Source organism: Periplaneta americana, chromosome 10 (genome assembly GCF_040183065.1).
Source record: "Periplaneta americana isolate PAMFEO1 chromosome 10, P.americana_PAMFEO1_priV1, whole genome shotgun sequence".
NCBI classification, from domain to species: domain Eukaryota; kingdom Metazoa; phylum Arthropoda; class Insecta; order Blattodea; family Blattidae; genus Periplaneta; species Periplaneta americana.
Genome location: NC_091126.1, coordinates 87,585,297 through 87,601,097, shown reverse-complemented (window position 1 = coordinate 87,601,097; position 15,801 = coordinate 87,585,297). Strand labels below are relative to the sequence as shown.

At 33.8% G+C, this 15,801-nt stretch overlaps 1 protein-coding gene across 3 annotated transcripts in view; it reads left to right on the top strand.

Moving 5' to 3' along the window:
• The window catches only part of LOC138707874 (uncharacterized), a 469,237-nt gene that overhangs the window by 407,272 nt on the left and 46,164 nt on the right, over positions 1-15,801 (top strand). For all 3 annotated transcript variants that reach the window (XM_069837876.1, XM_069837875.1, XM_069837874.1), the window contains exons 7-9: positions 4,023-4,181; positions 11,076-11,143; positions 14,482-14,562. In XM_069837876.1, the coding sequence (XP_069693977.1) occupies positions 4,023-4,181; positions 11,076-11,143; positions 14,482-14,562 (308 nt within the window). The remainder of the gene's footprint in view (positions 1-4,022; positions 4,182-11,075; positions 11,144-14,481; positions 14,563-15,801) is intronic.

Sequence of the window (15,801 nt, the reverse complement as noted above, 5' to 3'; positions counted from 1 at the left end):
TTCCATTTGCAGCCACAGTATCATAATGATAATGATAAAGTCATGGCATAATATATTAATGAACCTGATGTTAATGACTAAAATAATCATAAAAGAGAAAGGAGCCATTATGTCTAGTTTGTCTCTCTCAAAAACAGAACAAAAAAGGACATAAAAAGCACGAACGCAGGACCTCATGAATAAGAGGCCTGAACGCTACCATTATGCTATCGAATAACACACAGTATACTTCAATTATAACTGTAGATATCAGGCAACGTGGTCCAACAACATGTAACATCGCCTGGCTCCGAATTGTAGCGAAGATACCCGAAGGGAACTTTGTTTGAGGAGAGCGGCCACTTTTTCTTTTGACAGCTGTACAGCTTACAGCAGTAACATTTTGGAAATATTCAACATTCTTTCCTCCATTACTGTATCTTGTATAATATTGAAAATTAGTATGTGTAAAACACTGTCTTGCTATATGAAAAAAATATTTTTACGATTTAAAAAAATGATTTACATTCTTTTCCCCCCCAAAAATTCAGTTCACTGTGCTGTGTTGAAGCGTTTCCCACATAACTCAAAAACTATCCAACATTCTGTGACGAAATTTCTTGTGTGTATTAATGCATGTCATATCTACAATATGATGCAAGATCACTTCTCCATCTTTCATAGATTGTCTGATAAAAAATAAATTCATTTTACAAAATGAACAAATATCAGTATTTTCTTCTTACACAAAAAAAAAAATATATATATATATATATATACATATATATACAGTGGTGGCTCGTGCCTTTCTTGAATGGGTGTTCACAAAAAATATGAGTAATGAACACACTGATATATTCTCGTATAGCTGAATCACATGTCAGAGAAAAACGAGTTCTAATATTCATGCACCAAATCTACGCATATGCAACCAAAATTAAAACCATTAAGCAAGAGTAGAGTAAAATTAATTCATAGGACTCATCTTCACTGCTGTTGTAGATGGTGTTGAAGATCTAGATTTATTTGTAGACAAACTCCATGCGCCTAGTTTTGAGAGATGCAAACTTAACAATAACTTTATTATTGAAGTCTCTAATCTTGTTAACAAGTTTTTTTTTTTTTTTCCACTGCCAACATAGCCAATGTACTTAATCGGTCTTCTGTCATGGTGTTACGGAGGAATGTTTTAATTCTCTTTTAATTTAATACACTCACAATTTCATACACGTCCGTTTCCAAACTTGAAATATTACTGTTTCAACTCTCAATACGCACTAGTGCAGCTTGTATTTTCCTTACTTTGCTGAACAAAAGACAACAGAGTCAGTCACCGCGCATAATGGTATTTTGAAAAGAAAGAGTAAAGAGAGAAAACGAGGAAAGAGGGAGAAAGGAACAGGATGCCAGACCCAAGAGAGATGGAGCATCTCTCTTTCTCTGTCACTAGCATGTTAAGATTTGTGCGAGCAGAGCTATTGTAACCATTGTAACAAACCAGAAAATATTCTCGCCTCAGGCTATTTCACCCTACTAGAGAAAAATTGTGCGTGCTGCTGTCAACCTGTCCAATTGAGATTTAAAGACACACGACACACGAACGGGACATTCTCTCGAGACGAAAAATGCAGGAACGTCATTGCACATTGGAAAGTAATAGATATAATAATATTAATACAGTAATACATATGATTATTGTTGGTTTTTAAGGTGTTCACGTGCTCCTGTGCTCATATAGAGGAACCGCCGCTGTATATACAGTGGGTGATCAAATTATTAGGGACACTTGGTAAAAGTAGGAATTTCATCTTCAAATTCACATAAAACACAAGTAATTTGGATTTTCTTAACTGGAAAAGCTTTACTACTCTAAATAGTGTTTTATAAACAATATTATTACATACTTAATTGTGTAATAATGAATATGGAATGAAATAAACAAGAAAACTAATATTTTGTCACACATCCCTTTGCAGCAATTACAGTTTTAACTCTCTTTGACATACTAGAAATGCATTGAAGACAATTGTTTTTAATTTCTGGGCTGTGATGCCACATATTGATCAGTTTTTCTATTAAAGATTGTTTATTTGTAATAATTTCTGAGATGAATTTGCCTCTTCATTAGCTCCCAAATATTTTCAATTGGATTAAGGTCCAGAGAGTTACCAGGCCAATCCAGAACCTTAATTTTGTTGTCAGACAGGAATTTTGTCACCTTATTTGCCTTGTGACAGGGCGCAGAGTCGTGCATGAACACAAAATCACCATCAGGAAACCATTCACGGATTTGTAGAAGAAGCCGTTCCTTCAGAACCTTTATGTAATGATATTGTCTCATCATTTCTTGAACAAAATACAGGCGACCAGTTCCATGACCACTAATCACAGACCACACCATGAAGCTTAGAGGATGTTTAACAGTCTTCTACATAGTAAGGCGCCAATGAGAGATGCTGGAATCAACATATCTTCTATGACAACCCGTCGGAGGATCAAAGAGTTAGGGTTTTCATATCGCACCCCAGCCAAGAAACCATTCCTGAAACCATACATGGTGAAGAAGCGTCTCTCTTGGGCAAAGCAGCATCTATTTTGGACTGTGGATGATTGAAAAAAAAATGAATTGTTTGTCATTCACATGATTTCTTTGTTAGTCACAATTTTACTTTGTGCAAATGTGTTTTATATAGGCCTACTGTTTATTTCTTTTTACAGGTGTGTTTTTCAGATGAATCTACCTTACAGATACTTGCTGACAAATCTGTGTTCGTTAGAAGGCGTAAAGGTGAAAAGTACAATAATGACTGTATTATGAAGACTGTTAAAGATCCTCTAAGCCTCATGGTGTGGTCTGTGATTAGTGGTCATGGTCGTCTGTATTTTGTTCAAGGAATGATAAGACGATATCAATACATAAAGGTTATGAAGGAACGGCTTCTTTCACAAGTCCGTGAATGGTTTCCTGATGGTGATTATGTGTTCATGCATGACTCTGTGCCCTGTCACAAGGCAAATAAGGTGACAAAATTCCTGTCTGGCAACAAAATTAAGGTTCTGGATTGGCCTGGTAACTCTCCGGACGTTAATCCGATTGAAAATATGTGGGGGCTAATGAAGAGACAAATTCATTCAGAAATTATTACAAATAAACAATCTTTAATAGAAAAACTGATCAATGTGTGACATCATGGCTAAGAAATTAAAAATAATTGTATCCAATGCATTTCTAGTATGCCAAATAGAGTTAATGCTGTAATTGCTGCAAAGGGATGTGTGACAAAATATTAGTTTTCTTGTTTATTTCATTCCATATTCATTATTACACAATTAAATATGTAATAATATTGTTTATAAAACACTATTAGGGTAATAAAGCGTTTCCAGTTGAGAAAATCCAAATTACTTGTGTTTTATGTGAATTTGAAGATGAAATTCCTACTTTTACAAGTGTCCCTAATAATTTGATCACCCACTGTATATATATATATATATATATATATATATATATATATATATATATATATATATAATTTATTAAAAAATGTAGTTGAAAGAGCATGATATTGTAAACATGAGTTCCTGCAATAAAACGAAAGAGAGAGAACATGAAAAAGTTAATAAGTTTATGAGTTATGAGGGAAACGTTTCATCACTGCACAGTGAACTACACATTTTGAATTCTGAAAAAATATATATATTTTTTAAATCGTAAAAATATTTTTTTATATAGGAGAAGGACAGAGTTTTACACATACCAATTTTCATTATTGTACAATATACAATAATGGAGGAGAAAAATGTTGAATATTTCCAAAAATTTTACTGCTGTAAGCTGTACCTAATCCCTTAAGATAATTATGGTGCAGTATACTTTTAATGTGATTTTCCTTAAATGGTAATACATGAGAAGACCGATGCTGTCGGTTACATTTAAAGTGAACATACCGGTATTTTTACGAGAGCTACATTTCATTGTCTCACAAAACTCTCACTTAAAAATAAAATTGTTTATAATCTATAATGTAATTATTTTCAAACAGATTTCCTCAGTGGTCCCATGGATATTGGCAGCATATGTATATTGAAGGCAATACCTTGACTTACAAAGATCACTCTACATTCAAGACGTACACTATACGGTGTCTTGGAGGAGACACAGGCATTGGTGAACGCTTCTTCGTTTTTGCACGTACACAATGGTAAGTTTCATGACGCATTTTCTCCAATCCAGTTCAGTATTACTTCACAAGAGGAATTCATGTAGTTGCTTTGAGCACAACTCATTATGTGGCCTTACTGAGCTATTGTATTATGAACTGACAAAAGATTTATCTGTCATATTCACTCATGGGAACTTTTCCAAATTGATTTCTGTTAAAATGTGTTTTATAGAGTGTGGATGATGGATTTGAAAGTTGAAGAGGCCAAGACGTGATTAATGAGAGGTTGCATTGTATGTATAGGGCCTACACATACTATATTACATACTTGTACAGTAAATTCAATTGATGATCCTTCTTCTTTGCAAACTGATCAATTAGATAACAACATGCTCAACAAGAACTACTAGAAGACACTAGAGAAAAATTTGCATTTGTTTCCAAACTGTCAATATATTTATTATACTGTATACATCTCTCAACACAAAAAAATTACAAGAACACCTGCAAACAAGAGAGAAAAAACTACCAACATAAAACAAAACTTTCACGCAGGGGAGAGAAACTAACAATACATGGTATGATGAAGAGAGATCTTGCCAACACAGAAGAACATAGCCGAAAATAGCCGAGACTAGCTATATACTTGTCAGCAGCAGCCCCAAATTGAGTAGTTTTCTCCTAATTCACTTCGTCTCACATGTTCTACTTAGTACTGGTATTAACCTTTAGAAGCCGGAAGACTTATACCACTATTGCACGCAAATTACTAACTCTTAACCAGGGGTTCATATACCTGCATAATCGGGTAAATTTGTGTTGGGTTCGTTAGCTGAGCGGTTTCAGGCACACAAGATATATCCGGCCAGCATATCGTGGCTAAGATCTCAGGTTCACGTCCCAGCCACTGCAGTCAATTGAGCCTGTGGCAAAGGATGGGGAGAGCCCATGTAAAACAATCGGTGTAATGGTACGCATGGAAGCTGACAGGGTTTCAGTTAACTGCAGTTGAAATGATTTTCCTCTTTTTTCAAGAAAAAAACATTACAAAAAAATTCATTTATTGTTTGAATCAAGTGCAATGTCCTTAATGTTATATAAAATTAAAGAATATCAACGTATTTTATATATAACATACAATTTATAACATTATATCACGTGATGACCATAATACTAGTTGGTCATTATAATGGATGCACGGCTCCTCAGGGTTAAACAATTTGCTAGCCAGTTATCTTATTGGTTGAACTGTTGTTGTAATTGTTACAGAGGCGGTGCATCATTATAGTTGCTTACCCGTTATTCCTGTCTGATGCTTTTCCAATTCACTGTGGGGTAAAGCAAGGCGATGCATTATCACCTTTACTTTTTAACTTTGCTATAGAATATGCCATTAGGAAAGTCCAGGAAAACAGAGAGGGTTTGGAACTGAACAGGTTACATCAGCTGCATCTTTATGCCTGATGACGTGAATATGTTGGGAGAAAATCACAAACTATTAGAGAAAACACGGTAATTTTACTTGAAGCAAGTAATGAGATAAGTTTGGAAGTAAACATCGAAAAAACAAAGTATATGATTATGTCTCGTGGCCAGAACATAGTACAAAATGGAAATATAAAAATTGTAAATTTATCCTTTGAAAAGTTGGAAAAATTCAAGTATCTTATAACAGTAAGAAATATAAATGACACTCGAGAGGAAATTAAACGGAATAAATATGGGAAATGCCTGTTATTATTTGGTTCAGAAGCTTCTGTCGTCTAGTCTGCTCTCAAAAAACCTGAAAGTTAGAATTTATAAAACAGTTATATTACGGGTTGTTCTGTTTGGTTGTGAAACTTGGACTCTCTCTTTGAGAGAGGAACAGAGGTTAAGGGTATTCGAGAATAAGTTGCTTAGGAAAATATTTGGGGCTAGGAGAGATGAAGTTACAGGAGAATGGAGAAAGTTACATGATGCAGAACTGCACGCATTGTATTCTTCACCTAACATAATTAGGAATACTAAATTCAGACGTTTGAGATGGGCAGGGCATGTATCTCGTATGGGTGAATCCAGAAATGCATATCAAGTGTTATTTGGATGACTTGAGGGAAAAAAATCTTTAGTGGCCTGAGACGTAGATGGAAGGATAATACTAAAATGGATTTGAAGGAGATGGGATGTGGTGCTGGGGACTGGATTAATCTTGCTCAAGATAAAAACTTATGGTGGGCTTGTGTGAAGACAGCAATGAACCTCCGGGTTCCTTAAAGGTCATTTGTAAGTAAGTATTGTATATTAATATAAAAGGAACATTTCCGTCAATTGCTATTAACTTCTCTATGATCGTAATTCAGATGTAATGAATACTGTCATATTGTATTCTGATAAAATATTAGGGAAAGTATGGTCTCCCTTGCCTCCTCTGAAAATCCGCCGCTGATATTATTGCCAGTTGGTTAGTCCTTCAGTTTTCTGTACTGGAAAGCCAGATCCAATTGTGAGACTGCTCTTCAAGTTAAATCGGGAAGAGCTCAGTTACGAAAAATAAGGATATCAAATATTGTAATACAAACGTTGTAATATTAAAATAGCATATCGTTCATAGTAAAAAATATGCACATACAAAAAGAAACTATAAATTATTTCTGCAGGGAGAACAGAGCCCGTATGCAACAACTATTATTGTCACATCACAGCAGATGTATAGATAAAGAGATAAATCATCACTACAAATTATATTTCTGCTCTTAGATTTAACATCATCATGGCAAAAATTTTGAAATTCAGTTGGAAACAAATAAAAAAAATTATGGTTTATTTAACGACGCTCGCAACTGCAGAGGTTATGTCAGCATCACCAGTGTGCTGGAATTTTGTCCCGCAGGATTTCTTTTACATGCCAGTATATATACTGACATTGGCGTAGGGATGTGGCGACCCCATCGCCCTGTTACGGCCGCAGTCAGCCAACCCAATGCCTGGGGGTATATCTGGGCCACCCTGTCTCCAGGGGATATAAATATGGAGGCCCCTAGCCAGGGTTAAGGTGAAGACCTCAACGACAGTGAAGGTGGAGATGAAGATCATTGGTACAGCTGACCTGGCGGAAGAGGCAATCCAAGATGATATGTCTGTCCTCAGATTGAGCGGTACCTACTTGGGAATGGGCAGATGAGGCTCAAAGGTGTAGAGAAACCAGCTCATCTAGGGGAGGATACCCCAAAATCAAATCAGGGGTAGACTGGACTCTATAGCCGTAGTGAAGGCAACCAGTCAAGGGGACGGAAACCCCAAAATCAAATGACCTGGTCCTCCAGGTTGGGGGTTGAAACGTGAGGCTGACAACCTCACTTTTGTAAAAAAATTTTACCGTTGAGAAACCTAAAGAATGCAGCCGGATGGATTTACGGAAACGACCTGGTAAAATGGACATGAATTTGGCTACATGGAATGTAAGAAGTTTATACCGAACTGGAGCATTAAGAAACCTTATACAAGAGCTAAATAAATATAATATATCAATAGCAGCTATTCAGGAGATACAATGGCGGGGCTCTGAAATTTTTTATTCTGAAAATTATACTGTATTATATAGTGGAAGCGGAAATAGAAATAATTTTGGAACAGGGTTTTTGATTCACAAGAAATTTAAAAGTAACTTACTTAACTTTGACCCTATTAATGAGCGGATGTGCTCTATAAGATTGAAAGGAAGGTTCTTCAACACTACAATAGTTTCTGTACATGCACCTACCGAAGATAAGGATGAGACAAGCAAGAATAACTTTTATGACCAACTAGATAGAGTATGTCAGCAAATCCCTAAATATGACGTTGTTATTATCATGGGAGATTTAAATGCTAAAATTGGCAAAGATTATAAGGCTGCTAACATTGGTAAACATACCCTTCATGATATTACAAATGATAATGGTGAAAGATTATGTGATTTTGCGATAACTAGAGACTTTGTAGTATCCAGTACCATGTTTCCACATAAGAACATACATCTGCAAACATGGACGTCACCTGATGGTAATACAACTAATCAAATTGACCATGTGTTGGTCAGTAAAAGACATGCATCAGATATATTGGATGTTCGATCATTAAGAGGAGCAGACTGTGATTCTGATCACTTTTTGATAAGAGTTAAGTATAGACAGAGAATGTGTCTATTAACCTCGCGCCCTAATAAGAGATGCATTAAATTTGACATCGGACGACTGAAGGACAAAGTAATAGCAAATGATTATCGAAGATCCATTGAAAATAAAATGGGCGAACAAACAATGGAAGACATGGACATAGAACAGAAATGAGATTTTATCAAACAAACGATATGTAATACAGCAACCGAAGTACTTTCAACAGTTCAAAAACAAAATAGAAACCAGTGGTTTGACAAGGAATGCCAAGAAGCACTTAAGTCAAGAAATGCTTATAGACTTAAAATGATGCAAAAGCGAACTAGAGCAGCAGAAGAAGAATATAAAACTGCACGGAGAGCCACAAAGAATATATGTAAAAAGAAAAAGAAAGAGCTAGAGGAAAGTATACTTTATGAATTAGATGAAAACTTTGGGAGGAACGAGAGTAGAAAATTTTTTGAAAGTGTTCGAAACATTAAAACAGGTTTCCAACCAAGAACTACTATGTGTAAAAATAAAGAAGGAACCCTTGTTGCCGGAGAACAAGAAATACTAAAATTATGGGTAGAACATTTTAATGATTTGTTAAACGAGGCCAGAGAAGATAAACCCACATCAAATTTGATCTATTTTGGACCTGATCCTCTTGTTCCCCCTCCAACTATCTTCATGGTAAATGATGTAATTAGAAGGATGAAGAATAACCGAGCCCCAGGAGAAGATTCTATTAACATGGAATTAATAAAACATGGTGGCAGAGCTTTATGGAAACATATCTATAATTTGATTCTTGATATTTGGCAGCTTGAACAAATGCCTAATGATTGGAATGTAGCCATTATATGGCCTATACACAAAAAAGGCAGTAAATTGGAATGTAATAACTATAGAGGAATCTCACTTTTAAATGTCACCTATAACATTTTTACCAATATTTTATCTAAATATATTGAACCATATGCTGAATCAGCTCTTGGCGATTACCAATGTGGCTTTCGTAAAGGAAGATCCACGACTGATCAGGTTTTTTCCTTACGTATGATTTTAGAGAAATTTTATGAATTTAACTTACCGTTACACCAGTTGTATATTGATTTTAAACAAGCATTTGATACAATAAATAGGAATTATATATTTGATGCAATGGCAGAATTTGGAATCCCTAGAAAGTTAATTGCCTTAACCAAGATGACCTTAATGAATACACAAAATAAAGTTAAAATACAGAATAAATTATCAGAAAAGTTCATAACTCATAATGGAATTAGACAGGGTGACTTCTTATCAACACTCTTATTTAATATTGGTCTAGAGCGAGTTATTAGAAAGATTGCCATTAATCCAGGGGGAACCATATTTAATAGAATGTTTCAATACTTTGCTTTTGCTGATGATGTAGCTGTATTTGCACGGAATGTGTCATCCTTAGATGATGTCCTCAAACAGATACATAATGAGACAAATGCTTCAAATTTAAATATTAACAGAACAAAGACAAAGTATATGAATAACATAACCACGAGAGACAATACTGTAAAAATTGTTGTCTTAAATGAGGTTACTTTTGAGAAAGTGTCAAGGTTCCGATATCTCGGCTCGATAGTCACTGAGGATAACAACATATTAACTGAGATCAAGGATAAAATAGCCATTGGTAATCGACGCCTCAGAGCATTAGATAAAATTATAAGAACCAGATATATCTAAAAAAAAAAAAATGAAGGTGAGGATTTATAAAACAATTATTAAACCTACGGTGACTTTTGGAAGCGAAACCTGGACTCTACCTGAACGAGCAATAACCATCTTAAATACGTGGGAAAGGAAAATTTTAAGAAAAATTTATGGCCCTATTTATGATAAGGGAGAGTGGAGAATTAGGACCAATTCTGAACTACAAAAACTATATAAAGATCCAAGTATTGTCATTGATATAAAAATTAGACGGCTGGAGTGGCTGGGCCACATTATCAGAATGGACAATAATAATATTCCTAAAAGATTACTAGATGCCACGCTAAGTGGTAAAAGAAGAGCAGGAAGACCTAAACTACGATGGTTGGATGATCTAGTTAAAGCAGGAATTAAGAGATGGAGACAGAGAGCCCTAGAGAGGGAAGATTGGGCAGCAATTCTTAAGGAGGTCAAGGCTAAACTAAAAGGGCTGTATGACCACAGATGATGATGATGATGATGATATATACTGACATGAGCCCGTCGCATTTAAACACACTCAAACGCCATTGACTTGGGCCGGGGTCGAACCCGCAACTTCGAGCACAAAAGGCCAATGCTATGCCGACTATGCTACTCAGGCCAACAGATACAAATCAATAAATCCCAGATTTACACTAATAAAAATAATACAAGTTTATTTATTCATGATTTTTCGTTGACATCCTGTTGTACCAGTCCTTTATAAAGAGGACTTTGATGTTCTATGAAATTATGAAAGCAGAAAGAATTTTGATCATTTATGCACTTTTATGTTTATTCTGTGTTCACCAAGAAAAGTAATTCTGTAGTTGAATGTCGAAAATCTTCATTGCTGCATTGGTTCTTAAACAAATGTTTGTGTGGGCTTACTACTAGTCTGTGCACTATTCTAAAGCATTTAAAAATTATAAAGGAACTATGGCTCAGTAATGTTACATATTTTCATGTCAGTTTTGTTTGCACTTCATGAAAATATTAAATATTAATGTAAAATTAAAGCGTAGCCTATACACTTATAATAGTGAAATTTAATATAGGCTACATTTGTTCTTTACATAATGAAACTTGACAATTTCAGTGGAGAAGAAATGTACACGTGCATCTGGCTCAAGAGACGTGGAGTAAATGTATTAGAATTTCAATTAGGTAAGTGATATCCTACAGTATATGTTTGATTTCATTATGAAAAATACGATATTTTGTAAGAAATAATAATGTAGCAAAAGGGTATCAATAAATAATTTGTAAGTGGGCCTAACACAGTATTTTATCATTTAACTATAGGGAACATATTTTATAATTGTTGTGCTTTGTGTGTACCTATATAAGTTTCGGAAAGAATCTTATTTATTATCAATTCAGATATTTCATATACGGTAATATAGGTCTACTCTTAATTACCATAATATCTTTGATTTACAGTGAAACTTCTCTAGACGACCACCCCTATTCCCGACCACTATTATCTGGCACAGAATATTATTCTCATAAGACCAATGTATTTTGCCGCTCTTTTAACGACCATCCCTTTCCCAGACCAACAACCGTGGATGTTTAACTGCAAAATACATGGTTTTCCCCCTTTAAGACGACCAGAATTTAAAATAAAATTGGAAATACTGTAGTTTTATTCCTATACAACATTCTCAGAATAAAAAAAAAAAAACAGATGTTTCACTCTCGCCCTGCCCACAGGCCACTTCCAGTCATTTTATCAGTCATCTCAGGTAGTTGTATTGTGTCGTCTTTAGAATTTTAAGAATAAAGCGTTTCAGCACCAGCGAGAAACAATAAAGCCAGGTTCACTGTTCAAGGTTACTGCTACGTTATTTTCCTAATTCCATGTCAAAAGATACATACAGTAAGTCTGTTTGACATTATACAATATCACTTCTGAAAAAAGATTTAGAAAAGATGGGTTTGTATGAGTTTTGACAATACAGTACCCTAACAAGTTCTTGGCCTACCTGACAAACAGGATTTAAAAGGGCAATTAAAGATGCTCTTGGCAGTATTGCAATGTATAGGTCTCTAGCTCTTGAATTAGGAAATAAAAAGCTTTATGTTTTAATCAGTGAACTGGAAAAAGAATATGAAAACATTATCATCGATAAATGTTTGAAAAATTAGTACAAACATCCATTTTGAAATACACCATGAAAAATGATTAACTTGGTATGCAAAGTAATTTTTATTTATAATTTACTGTAGTAATGCAGCCTTCTTTTTGTTTCATTGTACAGTATTGAGAATATCACTATTAAATGTACGATTCATTGTGTATGATAAGTTACACTTGAATTTTAGTCTCTTATGAATCCTAAGAAATCTGAAAAGGTTGAGTTTTAAATCCTTCATTAAGCTATATGCTAAATTTAAATACTGTATAAATCTAAATTGTTGATACCTCCTTAAGAATACTATCCCTCTAGACGACCACTTTTTATGTGCAATTTCTGGTGGTCAGGTTAAAAAGGTTTCACTGTATATTTCTTTTTAAAAGCTCAGATCTGATACCACATAATGTAGTATGAAGGTAAAATTAGGTGTGTTAAATAAATGCACGTTAGTTAATTACCTGCAATTTCCATTGCTGCACACTTTAAGGATTAGTTGCACTTGTATGTTTTAGTATCAAAATTGAATTTGAAGAAAATAATGAACATTTTATAGAGATGAGAGTAAAATTAAGTTCATGTGTAGGCCTACTCAATTTAGTGAAATTGTTATTTAATTCTGACGTGTTTAAATATTCTTTAATTTACAAATGTATAAGCCTACATTAAAATATCAGTGTGATGTGACGTGTGTAAGTTGCTATAGAGAAACTTGATTTTTGCGTGTTTCTGGACATTGCATGTTGTGTGTCTGATATCCAGTAGATACCAACTAAAAATTTAAAGACTTATGTTAATTGATACAGCTATATCAGAGTAAGTATTAGACGTTATTTTCATCACTCTATATCATCGTTGCCACACCAATGTTAATGACAAGTACGAGAGCTTAGTCATTAACATTCAATTTCGAGAAATACTTGAGCCATAAAATACGATTTTATAGCATTTTGGAAATGTGATTCTAAAGGGAAAAATAACGTTACTAATTTAAAACAGCAGTGGCAGCAATAGTCTTGCTGACACTAAATGATTAAGAATTTCCAAAAATGAAGAAATTATATTGCGTATTGTAGTACAGTATCATGAGTAATGCGCTGTAGAAAAATGGAATAAATAAGTAACTCTATTGTTCTCTAATTTGCAAATAAAAATATGTGACCACTTTAGCAGTAATATAATTATAAAGTTAATGTAATTGCACAAATTTACAGTTCCATTTTATTTCGAAGTCTGTTTAATTGCACTGTTATGTGCAAAAAAAAATAAAATTTAGAATTTGTGCATTGATCAGTTTGTTAAATATTTGAGGGTTGTATTTATATTTGTGGGCTCTAAAATTCTCATAATACAGTACTGCTACGATAAATTGCCAACTACTAGGCCTACACGTTTACCCGGCCATAGTTGTGACATTTATATTTGAGTCTTCGGAAAAATGTTAGTAATTTTGATAAGCATTCAATGTTCTTTGTCATATAATATTTATATTTAATTAGAACTTTGTATCTCTATCAAATATTTTTTCACCTTGGCATTTGTTCATTTTGTGTACCGGTAACTCAAGAGATCTGTTACTTTTCCCAATAGTAACAAAATATCCAATTTGTTATGATTAGCCTCTATTGTTTATAATTAGCGTATATGTAAAATAAATTTTAAAATGTATGTGTGTATATAGTGTAAGAAGATCTGCCTATATATATATATAAAATTGTATCTTGATAAGTGAGTGATAGCTATATGACCAGAGGTCAATGCTGTCATTCAACATTGTAACACATTGCAGACTGCAACTAAATAAATAAATAACTTAGCTTACATAACTAAAAATTCTTCTATTATCTTCACTTACTAAATTCAATTGAAAATTGTTTCACATATTTAATTTGTAAATTTTTTCTTCTGTTCCGTGTAACATTTTCTTATTATTCTATTATACATTGTTTCCATTACAAACAATTTTTGTGAGAGATATAATGGAATACTAAATTACTGATCAATGTTACTGTATAAAATAAATATATATCTATTAGAGTACTGCAACACAAGTTATGATGCTATTGAAGTCATAAGATATGAACCCATCATGTGCAGGATTGTTTTATTGCTGCCTTTGAAATTAAAAATAATGTAAAACAAGGGCTGCAAAAATTCTTACACCTGGTACTATAATGAAATTGAATTATTGAAAGTACTGAAAGATGAGATCTTCAGACATGTTTGCAATGAAAGAGTTTGAGTTGGAAGTAAACAACATACACTGCATTTATTCGCTTATAAATTTTATGAACTTGAAAAAACATATTGCCTATATGTGATAATAATAATACTAGTGTAGTAGTAATAATGATTTCTTTTTTTCAGGTTTGCAGTCCAGTACATATTTTAACGACACATTGTGTTCTGACTCTAATTTTGTGCCAAAACTTTGGATCACACAAGGCAGTAAGTATACAGTTTCGTTTAAGTCATGCTATCGATATTGTTTCTTAAGAATTTGTTCAAAATAATAATTATTATACAGTATAGTAGCTATGACTTCTGTCTTCAGATAAGTAACACGTCTTTAGAAGCTGTGAGGAACATAGTGAGACGTATATACTCGAATTTAGTTATGAGACATTTATATTTATATAAATAAAAAAATATTTTATTATATTATTAATATTAAATTGTTCACGCTCATATATTTTTACAATGAAATGCTATTTACTTCTGATTGAGTTTCTGGTTGATATGTATATCTATTTTCTGGCAGTTACATCTTACTTGACAATATGTGTCAGAGAAAGAACAATTGTTTGTTAAATCTGAAGTCTGATTAGTGTAATATGTTACTGTAGTCAGTGACGTATATAATGGAGGGGGAAGGGATCTGGCCACTCTAGCTCATTAGTTGCTTCATGAGTAATGCGTTATTAGTGTCACTTATGAGGTTCAAACCTGTCTTCGGACAGTTGACTAAACAACAATAACAAAAGTGCTATTTCATATAAAGTTGTGTGGAAAGAGTTGTGCATATTCTTCAACTTTCTCCCCTATCTGCGCATTCACAACCAAAGATACATAAAGTTTGTAATCAATAGCGAATTAATAACTCAATAAGTCAACTTAGGCCATAGCCTAGGGCAACGGACTCTGGAGGAGGGAGTGCAAAATGGTCATAGCATAAGGCGAGTACTGAAATTTGGATACATTTTTCCAGTCGACATTATCAAAATTGTAACGGAAATTATGCTCTGTTCAACTGTCGACTTCCTTCAATGCAAACACAAAGTTACATGTTATAAATGAACTCGGCAACTCATTGCTAAATCCTGAGAAAGAAGAGAGTTGCGGACTAGGTGACTTCAAATCATCATTGTTTTGAAGAAGTCTGCCAGTCAACATCCGACAGAATATAAAAGAAAATGAGGAATATGTAAACAAAGTTATGCAAAATGAAACTATTACCATACCTTGATTATCGAAACTGTCACCTCTAAACGATTATCAATAAAGTAGCCACTCATTTTGCAAAGTATTGAAAACACTGTACAATGTGTGAGAGGAAAGTGACGATACGGCTGCAATGAAATTCTCGATTTAATCGAGGTATGACGATGGTAACTGATTTGTTGAAACTGTAAACACATCATATTTGATCATGCATTTTCAGCATTCAGAAGTTGTGACATGAGTACT